We start from the raw sequence: 23877 nt of genomic DNA on the forward strand, positions 1-23877 counted from the left end.
TGTCATCGGTTCGACAAATATGGTCACCAAGATATGGTGCAAGATATACAAATATTTCGTAATTTAACAGTAAGCTTGATAAACGCCGTTATCTCGAAAGTTATTTGGAATAAAAGTTAAATTATGTGCTATAAAAGGTTGCAATACATAGCAATACATTTTTAAGACTCTCCACCGTTGAAAAGATGCATGATTAATATGAAATGCATTTCATTACATGAGAGGCTCTGAATTGATCAAAATATGATAATGGCTTTAAAGGTTAGTCATCATTGGAACCGAATATAACGTGATACGTAGAGAACGTAGGATATGATTTTAATCAGATTGTAAAAGGTTGCATCCCCTTTCCCAAAAAACTGGCAATTGGAAAATTGTAAAGTATCCAATTAAAATGTTCAACTTAATTTACTGATCATGAGCATTTGATAATAGAGAAGTGTGCATAACATGATGATAACGCCATGGAAACATTACATTAGATTTATCAAAGCCCATGGTAAAAAGTAATTACGGGGAGATAACTCATGTATACATATATGTGCAACATATCATATATCCTTAAGCTTAATCATGGGTATATATAAAATGTAACGTAAAAGCATGGACTTAAATAATCTAATTCCGTGGTAATAGCATATACTTTAAGCTGGGGTTATATGAATCTTAATTATATCTTCATACCACAGAATTAGATTATCTTTTTTCAGTGCTACATTGTACATATCAGAGACGTACATGTATAATGTATTATACGTCTCTGATGACAACAAGATATAGGACAGTCGCACAAGTCGAAGACTTACAACGACTGGAAGAACAGTGCGAGATATGTTACAGAGGTACATACCACAGGGACCTGAGAATTTGTTACAGATATAATATGATCATTGGGGGTGTCATTTTACCGAAAATCGATCTAAACCCCCAAACGTATACAATTACTCTAAACGCCTTAGTTTAGGTCCAAATATAGCTGTGAACAAATTATCAGGTCCCTGTGGTACATAGTATACATATGTACAGAGACGTCTCTGTTGTCATCGATACTTAATGGTATGCGCATATTTGTTGGTGACAAGTTTTTAAAGTTAAAAGTTCACACTAACGCGTTTAGTGTGTTGATTAAAAAATCAATGTTCTGTACAATTAAAATTCATAATATATATATATTTGCATACGTGTAGAGGTAGCGAAACACATTCACTAACCCGCTACCAGCAACATTAACTGCGGATTAGCACGTGGCCGTTTCTATAGCCACTATGCACACTTTAATGGTTAGCGACACATTCTGGAATTCAAGAAGTCTCTGAAGTTCTATTTGAATGCGGTTCGGTCATACTCGTCTCATACTTCTCTATGGGTAGCTAAACCGGTTCTCTAACCCACAACTCCAATTAGTGGTCTGTAGAATATTCATAACTTCCTTAATGCCGGTATCATAAGTTCCATGAAGACCCCGAATAACTACTATTGTTGCATTTGTTAAAATTAGCGATACGGTATCACTACTCTATAATGTATGCGTACGTATGAGTTATTTGTGTTTCTGGAGCTAATACAAATTAGGTGTGAATTTAATAGGCAGACTTCTCCAGTGATCATTCAGTCTGGTTTCAAAAATGTTCAGGCTTCCTGCAGTCACTACCAAGCTTGACAGGTTGTTCCAATCGTTCACAGTTCTGTTGGAGAAGCAATTTTTTCTACAGTTTATCCTGCTCCTTGCTTTCTTCAGCTTCCACGGGTGTCCTCTAGTTCTCAGGTGTTATACTCTATTTCGAAAAACTCGGATTTCTCTACTTTATCAACTTCCTGTAGAAATGGGCACGCCTGTACCATATCATTCCTTTTCCTTCTATATTGGAGCGTTGAGATTCCTAGATTTAGTAGTCTTTCCCTATGCCTTGTTTCTTATAGCTTTAACTAGTTGTGTGGCCCGACGCTGCACGTTCTCGATGGCTATGATATCCTTTTTGTAGATCTCATTGTGCGTTTCTAAAGTATGCACCGTTTGTAGTTGAACATAAATAGGCAATTATTACCAAATGGTATTTGCCTGAAAAGAAAGCATTGTTAATTGAAATCATGTAAAACAAAATCAAATTATTTGGCAAATTTCTAATCCAAATACTGTACGTGCGTTTGGACTGATCTAACATCAACAGATATCCCCTACTCACTGTCCTTTACATACAGACACGACAAATGGGAGAAAACATGGTTAAATCCAACTACATGCAATATTATACGAATACTAGTTAAGAACAACAAAGTGTTATTTCATCATACAGGGCACACGGACATATCCTGGAACTAGCTGTAGACCATGCCAAATATAATAATGGAAGTCGCCATATCCAAGGGAGCCTTTCTAATTAACACCAACATTATCACGGCTAAAGGAAATAGAACACTTGGACTTGTGAGACGCTACATGAAGGAGTGCACAAAACGAATTAAAGCAGCCTGTTAAATACAACTCTAATTAGACCAACAATAGACTATACCTCAACAGTTTGGGACCCAACCAACCAATCAAGCCAGTCTCAACTCTCTAGAACAAATCCAGAGAAGAGTAGCCAGATTTGTCAACAACAACTGTCCGGCTGTGTCACGGCAATGCTGGAAAATATTGGATGGGACTCCATACAATTAAGGCGCCGTAATAGCAGGCTATGTGTGCTGTACCGTATCCAAAATGATTGTATAGACATCAACAGAAACATATACCTTGGTGGACACAAGTTTTACCAAAAGAGAAACACCTGTGATGTCTACTATAGACATAACTGGTGTTTCTCTTTTCGATGGAGTATTACAATATGTAATTCGCTTTGAATAACTCATATAAGAACGACTTAGATTTCTCTGTGTTCAATCTTGTTTGTGGATGTTAAATACTTCATGAACAAGGCATTTCCATTACAATGGTTCACTTAAATATTGAACTGCTTTTAGGTGGCATCCATTGGATAAATGAGGGCAAATGGACAAAGGCATTTGTTGGATTTGCCTTTTTCCAATTGGCATCCATAGTGTCAATTATGGTTAATATGGTTAATATTTACTATTTTTCAAATCTGTTCATCTCATAATAATCATTTTACACTTATCCAGCCAGAAGTTCAAATAGTGTATTAAATGTATACACTTGATTTATGACTGGAACCGCCATCTGTCAAGGGAGGATCAGTGTATCAAACGGAACAAGTATGACGTCATAATAATGGTGGCGTTGCCAAATACTCATGCCTGCCATTCATAGCACAATGAATGCCATCCGAATATGGTAGGTTTATATAGTGGCAGTGCCATACGATGGTTAATACCTTAGTATTTCAGTCCGTTTGGCAAAAAACATACATATTGATAATTCCCATGGTTCCCATTCTGATAAATATGATTCATTGAAGATAACGAACATTCCATTCCAAATATGTACCTGTACAGGGGATTCCTGAGTCTGTATGTAACTGTAGCTCATTCTGTTTTGAACCTCAGTCGGGGGTATACCCACAGAAATATGGCATGTGATCCTACACAGAATCCAGTGAAATAAAACTGTTTTTAGGCGATACAAACTTATAATTTTTGGTCGAAAGTGTGGTTATCTCTAGTTTCTGGATTACTGGCTATGGCTGCAACTGGTTATACTAAAACTATGCTACACAAAAATAAGATTAAAACTCAATTTGTTAATAAGAACTTTATTCAAAGATGAATGCCAATACAAGAAATAAAGTATAGCCGTTTATTAAGTACACAATTTGAAACTTTATATAAATCTTTTTTTTCTCTCCAATATTCCACTTTGTTAAAGAAATTGTTCAATAACTTCACAGTCATAGTAGTTTCTACTGGATATGGTGGTTGATTTCTTCATTTACATGGACACATTTGCAGATGTTAACAGCTTATTTTTATTCTCATATGTATGAACAGCAAACTCTTTCGTGGATAAAATGCAAGACCTTAAGCATATAACTTCAAGAACATAGGATACCATCTTGCAAAAATGTACTCTGTATACACGTACTGACTTGTGCTTAAATTTGTTGGGAGTAAATTGTTTTACGCTACATCCGATTTTGATGCCTTCATACCAGCGAAAGATTCAGCCAGCACTCTGCTTTATATACCAAATATATGAAAATGGATTGCTTCAGAAGTGTTGACAGAACGAAAAGTATTTGCCCAAAATTTTTTAACACTTTCAGTATGTATATACAGCACTGTGCTATACTAGTTAGGAAAACTTGCTCCTTTAAGATGACCTTTTTTCCACAGCCAAAGAGAAGACCAATGCTTAGGTACTCCTTTAGGCATGATGACAAGGAGCGGTCGTACACTATTTCACTTTTTTTAATCAACATCATATTAACACTGCTAATTGCCAGACAAGGATTGGACAGCACCGTTCCATCTCTTATTATTACCAGTCAGAGACAAACCTCCTAGGGAGCACCAGAAACAGCTGTTTCAAAGTCAAACAGATCACAAGACCGGAGACATTAATAAAATGCAAATCAAAGAGAATTAAGCAACAGTGCTTGTCATTTCTACAGGGTGACTTGAAAACATTTACACTTTGCTCAAAGATCAAGATATTTGTAAGGGTGTTAACATCCCTTGATGACTAAATCGATCCGTTTTCATGTTAATTCAAGACCACAGGGGCAAGGTGCAGACTAACACCCACCTTCTATATGCTTACACAGTGTCTAAGCATATAGGGGATGGGGGTTAGTCTGTGCCTTGCTCCTGTGTTCTAGACAAGACTTGATTTCAAATTTAAATCTTCTGTGAATATTAATTCGATAGATCACTACAACATTACAATATTGAACTAGCATCTTCCTTAATGAGGAATTCACCATTTGTGAATACATGTATCACCTACATGCCTAGTTTCAAAAAAGTATATGCACAAGCAAATAGATTTGCAGTTGTTCCATAGAAGAAACATGCAGCATGGTAAGAGGATAAAACATCAGATGGATTAGTAAAAGTTATTTATATACTTATTTTATGGTGGGTTTTTTTTATATCAAAGACAACTGCAGCATTTCAAAGACTTGATCAATATTTACACTCTGATATACACCACTCCGATATACACTACTCTGATGTACACTACAAAGATATTGTATTTAAACTACTATGTAAATAATGCATGCAGTAAATCTCCGGTCAGTTCGAATAGGCAGACAATTCAAACACACATTTTTTTTCAATAAAAGCTATAATTTTCTGTCTAGTTATAGTTCGAACTCTCGATTATATAATCGCTACCTGGGCACCGATCCTTGATTTATTACTCAATTGATATGGTACTTGTACATGTGCCAAAACAAAAAAGATTTGACCAGGTGGTCGATCAAACTATTAATCGGTAATTGCAGTTTCAACCCACCCCCTGCATTCTGATAAATTACAATTGAACTTTCGTCAATACTTCAGAAAACATCTACTGCTTTGCGACCTATATACTTGTCTCTGCTTCATGTTTAAGTGCAAATTGAAATTGATATTCATCTCCAGATTTGTAAAAATATTGTAATAGGCCTTTGTTGTTCCGTATCAAAGACCTGACTGTTTGCTGATGTCAACTCGGATAGTTTGAACTACTTTTTATGTTAGTGGCTATGATTGAAGAGCAATTCAAACAGAATTCACAATTTATATTTGGTTTTGTTCGATCTGACCAGAGGTTTAATGTATACAAAATTCAATTTATTAGACAACCTTCTTTTTTTTTTTTGTATTTATAACTATATATATTAATCATTTCACACTCTTCCATATACTTACAATTTTTATCACATCTAGAAAAACAAAAAATGTCATGGAAAACATCTACCATAGTTCATGTCCTGTCTGGTTGTAATCCCTCTTCATGTATTAGACGGTAGTAAGGAAAATAAATTGGTTCATTGTCAAAAATTGAACATTGTACATGTAAAGTAAATGCTTGATAGATGTATCAATCACCCAAACCTTCAAGGAAAACACCAAGATATTATCATAAAATTGTATAAAATTAAGCATTATGACTAAAAGAACCTCCAATGTAAGTGCTTTTCTTACCTTTTATATGGTTTGTGTAATTACCTTAAATAAGAGTTAAGGTTAAAAGAGTAACTATTAATTCCAATATGTCTAGCCACTTATATCAACTTATTCTGTTTATGTTCCAGTTCAAAATAATAGACATTCTCAGTGAATGGTTTTATACACATATAAAAAAATAATATACATTCTCAGTGAATGGTTTTATACACATATAAAAAAATAATAGGCATTCACAGTGAATGGGTTTATACACTTGTAAAAAAAAAAAGACAAACTCTGCTTATTATACTAAATTTTGTTAAAAAATATCCATCAAAGACAGCAACATCATCCAGAAGAAAAACCAACAATCAAAGTATGAGTTGAAGGATATGATCACCAAAAGTACATGATTAATGATACCGGGATCATTCTTCATTGATAGTTATAAATATATAGTTTAATATTGTGAAGAATTCATGTAATTGCCTTGTTGACTTTTTTAGTGTTTATATATTAATACAAATTGCAACAATCTAAAACTGAAAATAAGGATCATTCCAAATGTCAAGAAAGTGACATTTTATGCATATCATGTCAAAAAGATTTTGCCAAACGTCAAATTGAATGCAAGAATTCAGATACAATACTCTTGCTGCACATAGAGGAAAAAAGCCTGGCTTGTGCCATTAAGATCAGAAGACCAGCTGAACATCAAGATTAAAGGTTAGCATACTTATTTTAGTTGGATTTTTTTTCCTGCCAAAATTTTCATTCAGCAATTAGATTTCATTCTCATTGGAAGACAAACTATTGTACAAAATACACAAAACAACGCACAATAGGACTGCAGATTAAAGTGACAGACTATATATAGACGAGATTAGTGGCAGGCTATATACAGTCTGAATAGCCAGACATTTACTTCTGACAGGCTATATATAGTCTGTCTGATCTTTACCAAGTGATAGGATATATATATACACAGCTAGAGCTTTACTTTTTTCACCATGTCCCAGGTTATACATAGCCTGACCTTGACTTTTAACCGTGGGACGGGCTATACATAGCCTGACCTTTACTTTTCACCATGTGACAGGCTATGGTGGCAGGCTACACATAGCTAGAGCTGTTCCTGTCACCATGTGACAGGCTATGGTGGCAGGCTATATAAAGCTAGAGCTGTTCTTGTCAGCATGTGACAGGCTATGGTGGCAGGCTATATAAAGCTAGAGCTGTTATTGTCAGCATGTGACAGGCTATGGTGGCAGGCTATATAAAGCTAGAGCTGTTCTTGTCAGCATGTGACAGGCTATGGTGGCAGGCTATATAAAGCTAGAGCTGTTATTGTCAGCATGTGACAGGCTATGGTGGCAGGCTATATATAGCTAGAGCTGGTCTTGTCACCATGTGACAGGCTATGGTGGGGGGCTATATATAGCTAGAGCTGTTCTTGTCTCCATGTGACAGGCTATGGTGGCAGGCTACACATAGCCTGAGCTGTTCCTGTCACCATGTGACAGGCTATGGCGGCAGGCTATATATAGCTAGAGCTGTTCTCGTCACCATGTGACAGGCTATGGTGGCAGGCTATACATAGCTAAGGCTGTTCTTGTCACCATGTGACAGGCTATGGTGACAGGCTATATAGAGCTAGAGCGGTTCCTGTCACCATGTGACAGGCTATGGTGACAGGCTATATAGAGCTAGAGCGGTTCCTGTCACCATGTGACAGGCTATGGTGACAGGCTATATAGAGCTAGAGCGGTTCCTGTCACCATGTGACAGGCTATGGTGACAGGCTATATAGAGCTAGAGCGGTTCCTGTCACCATGTGACAGGCTATGGTGGCAAGCTATATATAGCTAGAGCTGTTCTTGTCACCATGTGGCAGGCTATGGTGGCAGGCTATACATAGCTAGAGCTGATCTTGTCACTATGTGACAGGCTATGGTGGCAGGCTATATAAAGCTAGAGCTGTTCTTGTCAGCATGTGACAGGCTATGGTGGCAGGCTATATAAAGCTAGAGCTGTTATTGTCAGCATGTGACAGGCTATGGTGGCAGGCTATATAAAGCTAGAGCTGTTCTTGTCAGCATGTGACAGGCTATGGTGGCAGGCTATATAAAGCTAGAGCTGTTATTGTCAGCATGTGACAGGCTATGGTGGCAGGCTACACATAGCTAGAGCTGTTCTTGTCCCCATTTGCCAGGCTATGGTGGGAGGCTATATATAGCAAGATCTGTTCTTGTTACCATGTGACAGGCTATGGTGGCAGGCTATATAAAGCTAGAGCTGTTCTTGTCAGCATGTGACAGGTGATGGTGGCAGGCTACACATAGCTAGAGCTGTTCCTGTCACCATGTGACAGGCTATGGTGACAGGCTATATAGAGCTAGAGCGGTTCCTGTCACCATGTGACAGGCTATGGTGGGAGGCTATATATAGCAAGATCTGTTCTTGTTACCATGTGACAGGCTATGGTGGCAGGCTACACATAGCTAGAGCTGTTCTTGTCCCCATTTGCCAGGCTATGGTGGGAGGCTATATATAGCAAGATCTGTTCTTGTTACCATGTGACAGGCTATGGTGGCAGGCTATATATAGCTAGAACTGTTCCTGTCACCTTGTCCCAGGTTATACATAGCCTGACATTTACTTTTAACCGTGGGACAGGCTATACATAGCTGGTGCTGTTCTTGTCACCATGTGACAGGCTATGGTGACAGGCTATATATAGCTAGAGCTGTTCCTGTCACCATGTGACAGGCTATGGTGACAGATAATATATGGCTTTGCTTGGTTACAATGCGACAGCTTTACCAACACAATTGAAACCCACAACTTTTTGGCCAACATACCACCTGCCATGCTATTTTTACCCAAATCAAATTACCAGGTTCATTTCTATAATCCGTATATCTTAAATGTCACATAAAAAACTCGTTAATAATATCTCCAAGTATGATTATACACCAATCACATACGCTTTAAACGATACATTGATATATATAAATGAATCTCAGATTCAAGCATTCCCCCACAACCAAGCAAGTTAAACTTAAATTCAAATATTTAACCTGCAAGTTAATCTCAGATTTAAACATTCAATTAACAGATTAAGGCAAAAAAGATTTGAACGAAGTTATATAACAAAGTTGATATGTATTTGAAAATAGTTAAATGATCTCCATCTTAACAAATTTCTCTGCTGTATGTCTGTACCTTAAACAGCAGAGGTAATGATTCTTGGAGATAGATTAATGTCAACAACAATCAATCAGAAATATCATTCTAAGAACCGTGTACAGCAGACAAGATAACCTACAGGTTTATACATCGGCTAGGTCACCTTGAGTACCTTAAGATACAAATTCATAATTCAATTAAAACATATATGATTGTTTTGGTAAAAGTTTAGCAAAACAGTTGCACATAGATAAAAGATTGAAATCTCAAAAATCACTATTACTTGCAGTGGAAAACAAATGTAATACATGTATATAACAATAACAGACTCTTAATCCTAGCTTAACACAATACAACAACTTGCACTCTAGCTAAAAGTAAACTGCTAGTTATTCCCTGCTTTATGGGAACATATTCTGTGTTCTTGTATAATTTTGCGTTTATGTTATCCTTAACAGTTTGGCTACATAAGCATTCCACTAGAATTCAAATCATTTTGTTTCTCCCAAACAAGTAAATTGTAAAATGAAATTCTACAATCCGCAAAAATAGTATCTTTGGAGTGCTTCTCCTGTAAAGAATAATTTGTAATGTCCAAATAAAAATCTGGTTTATAGAAATTTTGTAATTTTCAAAAACTGTACATAATGTAGTAACAGATGCCATTTTGTCATAGTTGCGTAGTTTACATCAGCCCTGCGGATCAATTCCTCTTCTACAACAAAACAAAGTGATCTCAATCATTCCAATTACCAGTGATAACTGTACCAGTAGTGTGTTGGGTAATTGGATGCCAATCTGAGAGTGACACAAACAGTCTTTCCCTTGCAGCTCCGTTGAATGACGACCTGGACTGTTCCTTTAACTTTCTGATGCCATAGAAGTTATTTGTACTTCTGTCAGGAAATTCTGAAATTATATTATCACATATATGTTACCTAGAAGAAGTCTGTTAAAACATGTGTGCCCCAACAAAACATAAAATCTCTTTCATGAAAAATCTAACGCATAGGCATCAATCATCCCCAATTGATTGAGTAATTCTGTGTGCTGAGTTCAATGCTACATAAAATGTCTCAGTATAAAATCAAAATTCCTAATTCTCGACAAAAAATGTATAAATAAAATAATAATGCAACAACTGCATTTTCAGGAATTAACTTCTGTTTAGCACTTACTGTATCGTCCACACCGACCCTGTTCACCTTCAGCATGACAATCTTCCACACCATATCCTTGGTCAGAGGAAGGGAGCCTTCTACAAATACAAGTTATTGGTTTTTTAAATGTCTCATTATAAGCTTATCTTTCGTTGGGCAAAGCATCCTGCCACCTAAATATATTTGAAATGTGCCGAGTAGTTGATGAGATGTCATCTTGAACAAATTAGCCGATTTAAACCTTTTACCCCGCCCCTCACCCCGTTTATTTTGATCCCTTTGGTTAAACATGCTACTACTATAATTTGTTTGAAATCTGCCCAGAAGTTAAAAAGTATATTTGTCATTTAAAGCTAATAGGGCAATTTTTACCCTTTTTATACACATGCTCCGGATGAGAAAATTGTTCTGTAGTGGCCTCTCGATTTTATCCCAGAGAAAATTGATCTCACAAAAATAACACTGAAAATACACTTGGATAATCTATACTAAAGTGTTGGCAACAATTCAATCTCACAGGATTGATGCTAAACAGGAGATGCTAAGAGTTTTCAGAGCATATGAAGAGGCAACACATGTATAAGAGTGTAGAGTATTTTGTAGGCCTAAATCATAATATACCAGGCCAGGTCGGATAACATTGTACAACCACCTAGGATAACAGACAATGTATCATCACATAAGCTTTCTGGCACTTTGCAACAGGTGAGTTAAAAAAGAGGCTACAGCCTTTCACAAGTCACAGCCCAGAAAATATGGGATGGAGAGATATACTGCAATCATATAGATTATTACCTGGTATGGGAGTAAACACTTACCTGTAATTCTGAATGGCCTGACCATCGGTTTGACTTCCCAGACCTCGGGTATAGTCAAACTGGTCTTGAACTTGTCTATGGTATCTGTGTTGCCATAATCAACGAAGAAGACATCAACCTTGAAACTAGGTCTTTCAGCTGTTATCCAACCTCTGTGTACAGAAAGTACAAGTTTATTTCAATGGCATGTATTATAGAAATATACTTGTCATTATATATTTTGTATGTACCAGTTTTGATGATTGAAATAATGTAGATGGAGTTATTCTAGATGATTCATATATTAATGGCAATTTTATTATTTTTAGCTCATTTTGCACTAACTCCGAAAATCGCTATTTTAAGTAAATCTAAATATGTATTTATTTTTATAATATTTTCAATATTCAACGTACTGACAAATTGATATGAATTTATGCTACATTACATCTTATTAATGCCCATAGCAATTCTTTCTGATTACAGAAATATCCTGGGGACTCTGTGGTAGATTAGCCTCGGCTAAACAGGTTCTTTTATCCTCATATTATTTATCTGAAGCTTTTTTGTTTTACTGCTTAGATTTAAGATTCTAGATAACAGCAGATTGATTAAGGTGAATGAAACGAATATTGCTGTATATCTTCGGTTTTTATGTCAAGATTTAGAGTACCATCTTTGACAGACCTGAACCATTCATTGTCCTTCTGTACAGCACACCTGCCTAGGCCCTTGGTACCTCCAATTCTGGTCTCCATACACTGCAGATCTTCCATAATGTTGTTCAGATTTGTCAGAGATGACTCCTGAAAGCATAGATAGGTTTTACAGAAAAACATGTTTATTGTGTCAGAACATGGATTGTGTAATACAGATATATGTATTGTGTAATACAGATATATAACAAACTGGTATGAAATCCTCACCAAAAAATTTCTTTTGCTCTTCAGATAAATTTGAAATGTAGAACAAAATATTGATGGAGAATTAATCGTCTGCAAAATCCCTTTACACTTGCTTTTAGTTAAATTTGAAGCTTGAAACAACACTAATGCTGGAACTCTATCCTCAACAAAACCACAAATGTTTCATACAAGAAACAACTTTCTATTGGAAGTGATTTTCAGGCCACCAGAGACAAGTTTTTAGTTTATATAGCAAACTCATCATCGGTCCCGAATGTTTAATTAGGAATTGGTATTTAGATACAGACGAAGCTCATTACACGGTCAGTCTAATGGGCATTTCTAATTTGAAGAGTTGAATTTGGACATCACGACCAATTAAGCACACTCTATTTGAGCAAATGACATTTTCCAATTAAAACTGTCCAAAGTATTGGTTAGAATTATCATATCAAGTAAATCAAAAACCACACAATTTCCATCTTTTTTAAATGTTCGTCTCCATTATGTAAAGGGGTGTGAAACGTGTATGACACACTGTTAAGGTTATGTACATATGTGTTTTAAGTTATAATGTTATATTAAATCAAACAGAGCTCACATCTGAGAAGACTTGTCCCCAGAAGTGCTGTTCATCAAACACATGGGTGACATAGACCGTCAGCTCATCATTGGCATTGAACGCTAAGTCCCGTCTACGTGTGCCCAGCTTCCCCATGATGATCTTGTATGTCATCAGCAGTGAGCCGAATGTCTTTTTAATGATGGTGGTCTCCGACATTTTCGTGTCTTGACTGGAGGACGAGGATGATGATGTTTCTCTGAATTGGGCTCCACCCCTAACAAAGCTACGACCACGCCCCTTCTGCATGTTAAACAGGCTCCCTGTAACAATGCTGCCCTTTATTGTCTATCGTACTACTACTAGTATCATTACATATTATACATTAACACAGGAATATATATTACATACACAGGCTCCCTGTAACAATGCTGCCCTTTAATGTCTATCGTACTACTACTAGTATCATTACATATTATACATTAACACAGGAATATATATTACATACACAGGCTCCCTGTAACAATGCTGCCCTTTAATGTCTATCGTACTACTACTAGTATCATTACATATTATACATTAACACAGGAATATATATTACATACACAGGCTCCCTGTAACAATGCTGCCCTTTAATGTCTATCGTACTACTACTAGTATCATTACATATTATACATTAACACAGGAATATATATTACATACACAGGCTCCCTGTAACAATGCTGCCCTTTAATGTCTATCGTACTACTACTAGTATCATTACATATTATACATTAACACAGGAATATATATTACATACACAGGCTCCCTGTAACAATGCTGCCCTTTAATGTCTATCGTACTACTACTAGTATCATTACATATTATACATTAACACAGGAATATATATTACATACACAGGCTCCCTGTAACAATGCTGCCCTTTAATGTCTATCGTACTACTACTAGTATCATTACATATTATACATTAACACAGGAATATATATTACATACACAGGCTCCCTGTAACAATGCTGCCCTTTAATGTCTATCGTACTACTACTAGTATCATTACATATTATACATTAACACAGGAATATATATTACATACACAGGCTCCCTGTAACAATGCTGCCCTTTATTGTCTATCGTACTACTACTAGTATCATTACATATTATACATTAACACAGGAATATATATTACATACACAGGCAATCTTACAATGGGCAAAATTAGGCATTACTTTAGTTGATCACGAACAAATTTTACTAGAAACAACTAGAACAGTAATGTAATTCACAGGAAAACTTAAACTCTGCTCCAACTTAAAAAGAAAATAACAAGAGGTCCATGGGCCTTAACGGTCACCTGATATATTTATACAGAGAGTTGATTTTGTTTTTAACATGAACAGAAATATTATTCAAAGTGTCAAAAAAAACAATAAAACCACCTTATTCAATATCTAGCCTACAGATTTAAGACTAAAAATGTATTTGAAACTAGAACCTCCGATTCTAAACAAGGAAAATGAAGAAATTTTAGCACACTGACTCCTTTTGGCCCTACCCTACAGCCCTTTGGGGTAGGGCTGGCTCAAAATATTCACAGTATCAAACTGTCAACTCAGGGTTATAATTCCAACCAAGTTATTAACATGTAATATTCAAAGTATCATTTGCCATTATAAACCATAATAAATTTTGCCCTCCCCTCCCCCACCCCTCCTTCCCCAGGGGGTAAACGTGAGACTGTAGGGTCATAAACCTAAAGACCCTTCCATGAAGAGTATGAAGAGTGTTTGATTCTACCATATCTGGGTCTTTGAGTAGAAGATTTTTGAAATTTCAGTCAATTCACCCCTTTTTGGCCCCACCCATCAGCCCCGGGGGGTCAGTCAGGGCTCATATGTGCATACCATCAAACTGCTACCCAATACTGATAATGCTAACCTAAATTAAATTACCTACAATGGCAATTAAACAAATGTTAGTCCAAAATGTGATTTCCCTATATAAACTATAGTAAAGTTTACCCCCTCCCCAGGGGTAAACGTGAGACCCCAGGGTCAAGAATTTTGGTAAAGCACCTTAAGACCCTTCCATCTATGAAGAGTATTTGATTCTACCACATCTTGGTCTTGAGAAGAAGATTTTTGAAATTTTAGTCAATTCAACCCTTTTTGGCCTCACCCATCAGCCCCGGGGGGTCAGGAAGGGCTCATAAGTGCATACCATCAAACTGCGACCCAATACTGATAATGCTAACCTAAATTAAATTACCTACAATGGCAATTAAACAAATGTTAGTCCAAAATGAGATTTCCCTATATAAACTATAGTAAAGTTTACCCCCTCCCCAGGGGTAAACGTGAGACCCCAGGGTCAAGAATTTTGGTAAAGCGCCTTAATACCCTTCCATCTATGAAGAGTATTTGATTCTAACATATCTGGGTCTTTGAGTAGAAGATTTTTGAAATTTCAGTCAATTCAACCCTTTTTTGGCCCCGCCCGTCAGGCCCCTGGGGGTCGGGGACCAAACCGGCCACCATTTTTGTTGACCTTTGGCCATGGAAGGTTTCTGCAAAATTTCATTGAAATTGGTTCAGGGGTTTTGGAGAAGAAGTCGAAAATGTAAATTGTTTACGGACGCACACTCGACAGACGCCCTCGGACAAAAGGCCATCGCAATAGGTCACTTGAGACTTTGTCTCAGGTGACCTTAAAATTCATAAATATCAGTTAAGACAGTAAGTAGCAAAATATCAGTCAAGACAGTAAGTAGCAGTATCGAAGACAAAATTTATGAATTTATATTAGGTACATAAGTTTACAGAAATTAATTGCAAGTGCACAACATGCTGAGAAGTGTATGAAGGACACACCTGTCTTTGACACTCGTTTCATCACCAGTCACCTTTCTACGAGACCGATGATTAACTGGTGCTTACCTTTTTTTCTAGTCATGATTTTGATGTATCTGTCTTTGTCACTTACCTGGATCCATAGTAACATTTCTGTGTGATGCACCTGTTAATGACACAAGGATATACAACCATTTAGTAAGCATGTGATATCACGGTATGGTAAAGGTAAAAGTGGTAACAATATTAACATGCACACAACGTCATACAGTAAATATCATATGTGGATAGATTGGACAAGAACTGCATGGTATTTCACATGTGTTCATAACAAAACCTATATCACAGGCTGATCATAACTGGGCAGTACGTGATAGTCTTACACAATGACCTTGACCTGTATGACCCTGACAATTCCATGATGTTGGTGACGTTCTGAGGTCATAATTTAGGTGGGTTTTTTTAAATAGCCCTGACAAGTACCTTGTGCCCCAATAGTACATCTAATATTGTGCAGATTATCAGGGGTGGTGAACACAGCGGCAGGCTCATAGGCGGGATCCTCCTTGGCCATACACACAAGAAGTCTGCGGCCGCGGTGGTATGTTTGATCAAGTTCCATCATGGCCCGCTGAGCCATCTCCATATTGGCTACTGTCACCACTGCACTGGTCCTAGAAAATGTCAATTCACCTTTAAAACCACATCATGTAGTTTAATGCAAAAATTATTTATGTAAAGAATGAGTGTCTAAAAGGCCTTTTTTGGGCCCGGGTATATTCAGATTTTCACCTCCTTATTTTGTTTTAAGATGTCCTATTGTATGACATGCGGAAAAACTAAGGTAAAACTTTGACCAAAAGTGGGTTTCTGGGGGTACCTAAAGTGGTATGGTAAATCACAAATATAGTTTGCTGTTTTCAAAATGAGCTTAAAAACCAAAATAATACCATTTCTGTTTTTGAAAACATGTATATATTAGACAAGCATATGTATCAGAATGAAAAATGACAGAAATTCAATCGTCACTTAAAAATTGTTTATATAAAACAAAGGATTAATACAGGGAGGTTGTTTTAGGTAATTTCCAAATGAAAAGTGTTTTGATTTCTCAATAATTTCCTTTCTAGTTAATATTTTGACTTGAAATTTACAAGTTTATTCATTTAAGTAGACTTACATAAATTGCATATTGACTACATACTTTCCTTCTGTTTTATATGGAGTTATGGCTTCTGGACACATATCAAACTTGGCTATTTTAAATATCTCTCAATCTTAAGTGAATTAAAAGGTGAAGGACACCCTTTATATGCTATAAGATATCAATTGTTAGTATTGTATATTATATATATCTACAATACATTCTATGGCTGAAGTGAGTTCCAGGTCCTGATTTGTTTTTTTACTTATCAAAGTTAACTTACAAATCAACAAGAGTACCGTGGGACAAAACAATATACGCCCGTCGAATGCCATATAGTGTTATATACTTTCTTACATTGAAATAAGATCTGCATCATTCTAAGAGTGGTTAGCCGACATACTACAAAAAATCTTCGGACAAAAAAACAAATACTGAAATGAACAAAGGGCAATAACTTTTGCAAAAATCGTCGAATCAAAAATCATGATGATAATGTATACCAAGTTTCAAAGAGATCCGTTGAAAAATGTAGGAGGAGATTGCCGGACAAAAATCAAATACTGAAATAAACAAAGGGCAATAACTTTTGCAAAAATGGTCGAATCAAAATTCTTTTCCGGGAAACACAACAACATATCATGATTATTTAGCCTACTTAGTTTCAAAGAAATCCGTCAAAAAAAATGAAGGAGGAGATTGCCGGACAAAAAATCAAATACTGAAATGAACAAAGGGCAATTACTTTTTGAAAAATTGTCGAATCAAAATTCTTTTAAGGGAGACACAACTTCATATCATGATTATAATGTATACAAAGTTTCATAGAGATCCGTTGAAAAATGTAGGAGGAGATCTCTGGCCAAAAAAAACAAATACTGAAATGAACAATGGGCAATAACTTTTGGAAAAATTGTTGAATCAAAATTCTTTTAAGGGAGACACAACTTCATATCATGATTATAATGTATACTAAATTTCAAAGAGATCGGTCGAAAATTAATTGCACGACAAACAAAAGTTTACGCCAGACGGAGGGACAAACCCATACCATAATACTCCCGTCAAATTTGACAGGCGTATAAAAATGGCATTTGCCACCACAACTACTGTAAAACGATTGATTTAATATATGAAGTTTGATTTGCTGGTAATTTTAAGTCTCTTAGCCTCAAGGAAAGTATCTGCTTTAACCTTTTAAGTTAATCGATTTTATTGTTTAATCAAATGTTCTGCCTAATTCCAATGGTTGATGTCTAGAGCAGTAATTACTTATAACTTAATTCAGTTAATATACACAACTTTGATTTCCTGCATATATAGACACGTTGAAGCTGAACTGCCTTGGTTATAGGTTGTTAGCTTGTATGACAATCGTTTTTCTATTGTGTAGAAATAACTATGCATTCAGTATTTATTTAACATGTGCTTCGTCATAAAGTCATATTTGGTGCAAAAAAATAGAGTGGAATATTTGTATTTTTAAAACAACCTTTCACCTATATCAGTAGTGATCTTGTGACCTTGAACACTGATCTCCTTCATGGGCAACATTGACCTTTGACTATGGTATTCCGTAAGTGACCTTGACCTATATGACCTATATCAGCCTCAACAGCTTCACAGCTAGCTTCCATGTTATTTTTAAGTGAACATTTTGTTATAGACCGGAGTTTGAGTACCTTCCATTCATTCCGTGGAGAGAGGAGATATAGCTTGTTGCTCACACTACTGGTATGTTAGCTTACACAGAAGAGCAAGATGTAAGGGAGAAAGGTTTACCAAGTCACTGTAACACATATTATTGACAAACTTGTCCTAGTCCCTGTGATGGTGACACCAGTTATGTACTTACGTTTTTCTCCTGTCATTGTTGTTTCGTATTTCCACATCTTGAACGCCGTAGGCACCAAATATATCGGCTAGGTCAAACTGTTGAAATCAAGCACAAACAACTTTTATGAAACAATACGAGCATAAATAACACATTTTTCACCACTTATCAGAATTATGATGCACATAAATACTGAATATACATTGTCAATAGCACATGGTAGGAAGAAGTACAAATGTAGTTGGTACTTTCACTTTACTTATGAATCTTTTAGATTGTACAAATGAACAATTAAACAACAGTGTTGTGATGATGACCTAGCCGGGAGCTAGTTTGACAAATAGAACTGTTTTATTATGGAGACACACAAACTGGTGAATATAAAGTCATGGAATTAAATGGTCTGCTTATAAGCCTGGAGTTTCTTGTTCTTATTTTTTTGGCCAATCATTTCTCGGGTATGGCCATTCAGTGAATTTTAAAGAAAATTTCAGAAAGGTCCTTTAGATCTGTTTAAAGAAAAGCATAAATACAATACAGGACTACAGTATTTGAGTCACAAAAATCACTAAATATTGGTCATTCATCTAATGGCATGTGCATTTCAGGAACAAGAGGCCCAAGTTTAAGCAGTCAAAGCAAAAATATTCTCATTAAATATTTTATTGCACTAAAAATATTTCCCTCGCAAACTTTAATTTGTTGGCTCCATCTGTTGAAACTACCAGCAAAATATTATTATAAGATTCTATGCTTTTTGATTCTTCTTCAGAAGTTGCTTGATATATTTTTCCCTGTGACCTTGTAAGTAGGCCAATGTCATTTTCCTTCTCAAATTGGTTAGCTCTATTCCAAAATGCTACCAGCCAAATCTTATGAATCCATTCCTTTTAGTTCTTGAGAACAAATCCTTTAAAATGTTGTTGACCTCTGTGACCTCTAAAGTAGGTTAAGGTCATTTTCATTCGAAAACTTTGGTGAGCTCTATCCCAGGAAGTCACCAGCCAAATATTATAATTTTATGAATTTTAATTCTTCAGAAGAAGTAGTTTGAACCGTTTGACATATTTGAACGCTGTGACCTTGAAAGTAAGTCAAGGTCATTTTCATTCGCAAACTTTGTTTGGCTCTTTCCCAGGAAATAACCAGCCAAATATTAAGGCTCTATACCTTCCAGTTCTTCAGAAGAAGTCATTTTAAGTGGTTGACATATCTGCCTCATGTGACCTTAAAAGTAGGTCAAGGTCATTTTCATTCTCAAACTTTGTTGGGCTCTTTCCCAGAATGCTACAAGCCAACTATTTAGGTTCTATAACTTTCAATTCTTCAGAAGAAGTCGTTTGAAGTGTTTGACACATTTGACCCCTGTGACCTTGAAAGAAGGTCAAGGTCATTTTCATCCTCAAACTTTGACGGGCTCTATCCCAGGAAACAATCAATCAAGTATAAAGATGCTATACCGTTCAGTTCTCCAGAAGATGTCATTTGAAGCATTCAACATATTTGACTGCTGTAACCTTGAAAGTAGGTCAAACTAATTTTCATTCTCAAACTTTGTTGGGCTCTATCCCAGGAAGCCACCAGCCAAATATAAATATTATATTCTATACCTGTCAGTTCTTCAGAAGAAGTCATTTGAAGTTTTTGACATATTTGACCCCTGTGACCTTGAAAGTAGGTCAAGGTCATTTTCGTTTTCATACTTAGTAGGGCTCCTACCAAAAAAGCTTTTCAAATATCATGACTCTAGGCCTGTTCGTTCTTCAGAAGAAGTTGCTAAAAGGAAAAGTCAACGGACGAGGACGGACGAGGGACGCCGCACCACGAAATAGGGCAGGTGAGCTAAAAATGGGGTTTATGACCCATTTCTTGCCTTCCCAACAACTGCTTTTGGAAAAAAGAGTTTTGAATTTATATTCATATCATTTACCTCATTTTCATAGTAGACATAGTTCCCAATGAACAGCATAACTGGACGATCTACATCAGCCATATGTCTTCTCTGATGTCCACCCCCAATCTGCTGCAGTCTGGGCATTCCTTTATGTCCCCCGCCTATTGGCTCAAGGTCTGGCATCCCTGTACATCCACCTGATATTGGTTCGAGGCTAGGCATATCTGAATATTTACCACCGATCTGCTCAAGTCTGGGCATCCCCTCGTCTTGACTGATTTGCTCTAGGGAGGGCAACTCATCGAAATTTGGCCTCTTCGGTTTATTTACCTTCTGGGATGGGGATTGCATCTTTAGCTTAGGACTACCTTTTGACATGTTTCCATAGCTGGGGGGACCCTCTGGACTCCTGATGGGGGAAATTATGGGGTGTAGTTTTTGTGGGCTAATCACAGGAGATTGACTTGGCATTGATGGTGAGGTTTTTTTAGTATCTACAGATAGGGCGGCCATCTTTGATGCCAGACTTCCCTGTGCCTCTCCATTGGTCAGTTTAGTAGTAGTCTGTGCACCACTGTCTGCTTCCTCCCCCCACTCATCCTCATCCTCATTCTCAGCCACACGTTGCTGTTTCTTTGACCAGCCTTCATTGTTATCTCCCCTTGATTTGGCTTTGTTGTCTTTAAAACATAAAAGAGAAAAGCTGTTTTTATGTCTAGTCTCTACTATGAGAGGTTAAATATAGCTCTAGTTGTTATTTTAACTTGCATCCTGTAAATAAGACATCATATGAATTAATCTGATATATTTTAACTTAGCTATGTATTCCATGTAATAATACACAGAATTTTCATGTTTATCCAAACAAAATGTGAAGCTCCAAACACATTAAGGAATTTCAGTTTCTCAAGATAATTTGTTTAAATTAATGCTTGATCACTAATAGCACAAACAGCATCTAATTTCTGTGATATATACCTGTGTCTTTTACTAAAACTCTTAACTGCCACGTCCCTAACATAAAAGTTGGGTAGAGTGAATACCCTTTACATTGTGTATACAAACTTTGTTTATTCAAGCTGTTTTTTTCAAAAGCTGGTTTGTCTGGCTGAGCAAATCGCACGTTGAGTTTCCGTCCTTCCCAGTCCATTTGGTTTAGTTCACGTATAGCCTCTGCAGCCTTGTCTTCCTGGTGAACATGGAAATCTGCAAACGCAAATCTGAAAAAAAATAACAAAAAAAAGTAAGTTGAAACAAGAGTTTACAGAACATATTTCAAGCATTAGAATCATTATCTAAATCTGTAATTCCTCGTTGTTGCACCCATTTATAACATGAACAAATACAAGCACAATATCCATCATTTTAAAAGCTAAAAGGTTTACTCCTTAGCCAGACCCTAGGATCTTGACTTGTGCAAAATCAACAATCTCTCTCCCCTTACCCTCATCCCACTATATTTTCAGAAAGCCTATAGTAACCCATCTCAGTAATATGGTTGTTTGAAAGTTGGTAAAAATGATGATGTTACAACAAAACTGTGGACCCTGCCTCAAGTCCACCCAAGCAGTGTCCTTTGTCAACATTGTTGCTTTATAAACTTTATAATAGTAATAATGATTTGAGGTTCTAATATTTAAGAATTAAACTGCCTTCTTTGGAAAGTTATTGTCCTATTATTCTCACAGGATTGCAGACAAATTGAATAATGCACATTAGCGCGTTATGATTAATTCCCGGCAAAAAAATATAGTTCGTAGAAATAAACACAAAATCATCAATTTAAAATCAACAATTTTAATCAATATATTCCCACGTAAGGATATTCACCTTTTATACAACATAGCTACATAAATTGTTGCGAGTTACATTGATCATCGGTCAAAACGATGCCATTTGGTCACGACGTCACGAACATGTTCTTCATATCACTACACCAATGGGAATTATATGAGAACTATGATCTGATATCTTTCTATTTTGTTTGGCAAGGTTAAACAGTGGCAATGCAGAGCAAACAAAAATATACCGCTTTATCACAACTTATTCGTAGATCGTCTCAAAGCAGTACACAAATTATTATCCGTGGTTATAGGGCCTTTGCAACCAGCCAATATATTTCTCAACTCCAAAGGGAGCATAAAGCCGGTGCTGCCATTTCAGCACTCACAGCTAGGATTCAACAATTCTGGCACAGCCCAACCATGTACTCATTTACAGCTGAGTAGACTGGAACAAGAGGTCCAGAGGGCCTGTATCGCTCATCTGGATATCTAAGCAATCCAAATGAGATCCAAGGGAATATGCCGGACCCCAAGGCCAATCCTTGTAGCATATTTGTATTAGATTTGTCATGCCCAGCAATTTCATGTATGGTTATAGAGTGGGAATCTCAACTGTTTCCAAGTTGTGACTCAGAAACTAGGTCCCTAGGGTTCCTGCCATACCCCCAGATCAATTTTAATATCATGACTGCATTTGTCTCATTTTGCCCAGCATTTGTATTCATAGTTTTGGGGTGGGGATCTCAACCTAGGGGTTAAGTCTCCAAGGGTGGGGCAGACCCACCATTTGTACAATTTTGAATCCCTGCTTCCCATGAATGCTTCCGACTAAATATGATTGATATCCATGGCACAGTTCTACAGATGAAGTCCTTTATAGCAATATAGCCAAATTTCCCCTTTTGGCCCCTCCCTTTTGGTTCCCTCGGGGATCAGCCCCACCATATGTACGATTTTGAATCCCCACTGCCTAGGGATGCTTCCAGTCAAATACGGTTAATATCCATCTCTTAGTTCCAGAAAAGTTGCTTAAATGGCCAAATAACCCTTTTTGGTCCCGCCCCTCAGCCCCCTTAGGGGTCAGCCCCAACATTTGTACAACTTTGAATCCCGGCCTCCCTTGAAAGCAAGCCTTTCAAAGAAATTGTTGACGTACGGACAACAGATGACACAGTATGGCATAATTAAGCTCACCTTGGCCCTTCAGACCCGGTGAGCTAACAAGCCGAGTAAAGTATCTTGCTCAAAGATACAACACAGTGCCGTGACGTAACTCGAACCTGCAACCTTTCGGTCAAGAGCCCGGAGTCCTACCACTAAACTACCGTGCCTTCATACTGTGTTTATCAGTTCGGTCACTCACACTTTTCTGGGGTCTGCCTTGGGTTTTACCATTCGAACAGCCAATGGACCAAAAGGTTCCATTAAATCTTCAAACTGTTCCTGTTGATAAAATGTATGATGAAACATAAACAATCATTGAAAAATAAATTCTATATCGACTTATCATCAAAACTCTAGAAACAGTTCCTTGTTATGTCTCACTCGAGTAACAATTCCTTGTTACGTCTCACTCTAGTAACAGTACCTTGTTACATCTCACTGTAGTAACAGTACCTTGTTATGTCTCACTCTAGTTACAGTACCTTGTTATGTCTCACTCTAGTAACAGTACCTTGTTATGTCTCACTCTAGTAACAGTACCTTGTTA

General features: G+C 36.8%; 1 protein-coding gene across 2 annotated transcripts in view; it reads right to left on the reverse strand.

The window, feature by feature from the left end:
• Positions 1 to 7879: 7879 nt before the first annotated feature.
• Positions 7880 to 23877, reverse strand: part of LOC110445582 — a 29418-nt gene continuing 13420 nt past the window's right edge. For both annotated transcript variants that reach the window (XM_021490258.1, XM_021490257.1), the window contains exons 8-18: positions 23530 to 23609; positions 21448 to 21602; positions 20419 to 21062; positions 18510 to 18586; positions 15994 to 16184; positions 15644 to 15676; positions 12707 to 12990; positions 11888 to 12006; positions 11222 to 11373; positions 10422 to 10501; positions 7880 to 10152 (exon numbers count right to left, since the gene is read on the reverse strand). In XM_021490258.1, coding sequence (XP_021345933.1) covers positions 10105 to 10152; positions 10422 to 10501; positions 11222 to 11373; positions 11888 to 12006; positions 12707 to 12990; positions 15644 to 15676; positions 15994 to 16184; positions 18510 to 18586; positions 20419 to 21062; positions 21448 to 21602; positions 23530 to 23609 — 1863 coding nt within the window. In that variant the 3' untranslated portion in view covers positions 7880 to 10104. The remainder of the gene's footprint in view (positions 10153 to 10421; positions 10502 to 11221; positions 11374 to 11887; positions 12007 to 12706; positions 12991 to 15643; positions 15677 to 15993; positions 16185 to 18509; positions 18587 to 20418; positions 21063 to 21447; positions 21603 to 23529; positions 23610 to 23877) is intronic.

Source organism: Mizuhopecten yessoensis, unplaced genomic scaffold (assembly GCF_002113885.1).
Source record: "Mizuhopecten yessoensis strain PY_sf001 unplaced genomic scaffold, ASM211388v2 scaffold2329, whole genome shotgun sequence".
NCBI lineage: Eukaryota > Metazoa > Mollusca > Bivalvia > Pectinida > Pectinidae > Mizuhopecten > Mizuhopecten yessoensis.